This window comes from Coregonus clupeaformis, unplaced genomic scaffold (assembly GCF_020615455.1).
Source record: "Coregonus clupeaformis isolate EN_2021a unplaced genomic scaffold, ASM2061545v1 scaf1679, whole genome shotgun sequence".
In the NCBI taxonomy this organism is placed as follows: domain Eukaryota; kingdom Metazoa; phylum Chordata; class Actinopteri; order Salmoniformes; family Salmonidae; genus Coregonus; species Coregonus clupeaformis.
In genome coordinates, this window is record NW_025535133.1 from 72,269 (window position 1) to 75,000 (window position 2,732).

General features: G+C 44.7%; 1 protein-coding gene across 1 annotated transcript; it reads left to right on the forward strand.

The window, feature by feature from the left end:
• The first annotated feature begins 1,423 nt into the window (after window positions 1-1,423).
• Window positions 1,424-2,354, forward strand: LOC121561418 (histone H4). Its single transcript, XM_045218603.1, has one exon. It carries the CDS (start codon window positions 1,981-1,983, stop codon window positions 2,290-2,292), a length of 312 nt encoding a protein of 103 aa, XP_045074538.1. The 5' UTR covers window positions 1,424-1,980; the 3' UTR covers window positions 2,293-2,354.
• The last annotated feature ends 378 nt before the right edge of the window (window positions 2,355-2,732 follow it).

Genomic DNA, 2,732 nt, shown 5'->3' on the forward strand with positions numbered 1-2,732 from the left:
CACAACTGATTCTAATACTCCCAGCTTGATGATGATGAGTTGATTATTTGAATCAGCTGTGTAGTGCTAGGGCAAAAACTCCCAAAATGTGGCCCGAGTTTGGGAAACCCTGCTTTAGGCTAATACTAGCCTATTAGGATGACTTGGTTCGATCGCTTTAATGGCAACTGCTGAACTCTGGTTTCACTAATTACTTGTCCCAGGTCACCATTATGAATCCAATAGCAAAACAAATGTTTCAAAATTGCTCAATAGTGAAAAAAGGCCAGGAAATGATGGGTTCTCAGCAATATTTCACCAACAACCAATCACTATTCACGCATAGACATTAGGATCATCAACAAATATTCCTAAGTCATACTACAAAAGGGTTGTAACGAAATGGATTTGTCTGTTCAATGCAAGTTCAACGTCAAAGAAAAAGTGCATCACCACAACAAACGTGTCTTTAGATACACTGTAAAAAATGACTTTGTGGAATGTACTCAAGCTATTACAGTCAACAAAAGCACACGTCATATTGTTGAGTAGATCTTTTTGCTTGTTTTTATGAGTAGATAAGCTTGAGTAAGTTGAGTTGATGTGGTCCAATACATTGAGTAAAGATGATAGAGACGTAAAAAGGATTATATTACATTGATTCGACTCAAATAGACATTGTGTTATTTTACCTGAATGATTCATCCTATTATGTATTTAGACCAACTTACTTTGGATTCACTCAATCACATCCCTTAAGAGAAAAGGTATCCGGACACCGGGAATCCATTTATTTAAACATCAACGGTTTGCAAAACATCTGTTATTATGAGTTGACAAATTACGTAATTGCAATCAACACTGCAGGTAACTCATGATTGCTGCAGGTAGGCAACACCGTAGAAATAGGAACTACAACACTAACAACAAGTGACATTTACTCCTGATGTACTGACTGACCTGTTGCAACCTCTACAACCACTGTGCTTATTATTTGACCCTGCTGGTCATCTATGAACGTTTGAACATCTTGGAGAAAAATGTGTGAAACCACTGCCTATATGAGGAGCTGTCGTTGTTTGTTTTATTACCACATACTTATGGAAATTGCACCGGTTGAGAGATGATGGCTCTCTTGTGCCTACGGTGAAGGGTACTTCTGATCCAGCAGGTGGTGCTAAGATCCCTCCCTATATGACTTGAATGATGAGTTGATTTATTCCTTATAGCTCCTAATGATTTTAAGGCCAGTGTTGGCAAACATTACTTGTGCTCCAGCAGGTGGCCATGACATCCCTCCCTATATGACTTGACTGACCAGTTAGTTGATGGACTCCTTATAGCTCCTAATGATTTTAAGGCCAGTGTTGGCAAACATGACTTCTGCTCCAGCAGGTGGCCATGAAATCCCCCCTATATGACTTGACTGACCAGGTAGTTGATGGACTCCTTATAGCTCTTAATGATCTCAAGTGTCTGTGTTTTTATGTGGTTAGGAGTTTTGCTCACTGCGTGTCCCCCTTCCATTTCAGTGTTTCCCAACTCCAGCGGTAGAGTAGGCTACCCCCAACAGGACCCATTTTTCTTGTAGGCCTGGACAGCCACAGCTGATTGAACAACCTGTCACCTAAATTACCAAGTCCTCAATGAGTAGAATCAGGTGCAACAACAACAACAACAACAACAACAATATGAGGAGAGGGACACAGTGTACTAGCTGATCTCCCAGTTGTCACAGTTTGGCCTTGTGTTCCACATAGCCTATATCAGTATTTGAGTATGTTTCCCGCGTACGTTAGTTGCTTTCACGTCATCTTTGAAATCGCTCCTCCCTAGTCCCCTAGAACGAGCGCCCTCCCCTTTGCAACGCCTCCGAACATATAACAGAGGCGCGCTTTCTGTGCCGCCGGCCTCAATCAGGTCGACCAAACGCAGATAATAGCGCACCGCGCACCGGCGCTGAAGTCATTCATTCACTTGAACTCAACTAGCGAACACACCATGTCCGGAAGAGGCAAAGGCGGCAAGGGACTCGGAAAAGGAGGCGCCAAGCGTCACCGCAAAGTTCTCCGCGATAACATCCAGGGAATCACCAAACCCGCTATCCGCCGTCTGGCTCGCCGCGGCGGCGTGAAGCGTATTTCCGGTCTGATCTACGAGGAGACCCGCGGTGTCCTGAAGGTGTTCCTGGAGAACGTGATCCGTGACGCAGTCACCTACACCGAGCACGCCAAGAGGAAGACCGTTACCGCCATGGACGTGGTCTACGCTCTGAAACGTCAGGGACGCACCCTGTACGGTTTCGGCGGTTAAACCCACTCTCTTCGGAACCTCAACACCCCGACTCGAACCCAAAGGCTCTTTTAAGAGCCACCCACATCCGCTTAAAATGGGCCCATTCCATGTAGTGTTATATATAACAAAAAATGTTTAGTATGCAATTTAGTAAGAAAGTATGAGCCACTTCGAGTGGACAGGGAGTATTAATTAGAGGATTCTAATGTCCCGTCCACTTTTAGCGCACAGAGGGAGGCCTATATCTGACAGTGGCAAAGTGTAAGAACGTTATTATTTTGGGTCAAGCAATAGTGGAATTTGGACAACATAAAGCCACCACGAGTCGGTAGACGTGGCTCGAAAAGAGGGGGACAGCGCGCACACACACACACAGTCCAAAATGGGAGCCCTATGTCTGACGGTGCCAAAGTGGGCAATTCTATCACCAGCATTATTTGGCACAACAATCGTGCCAT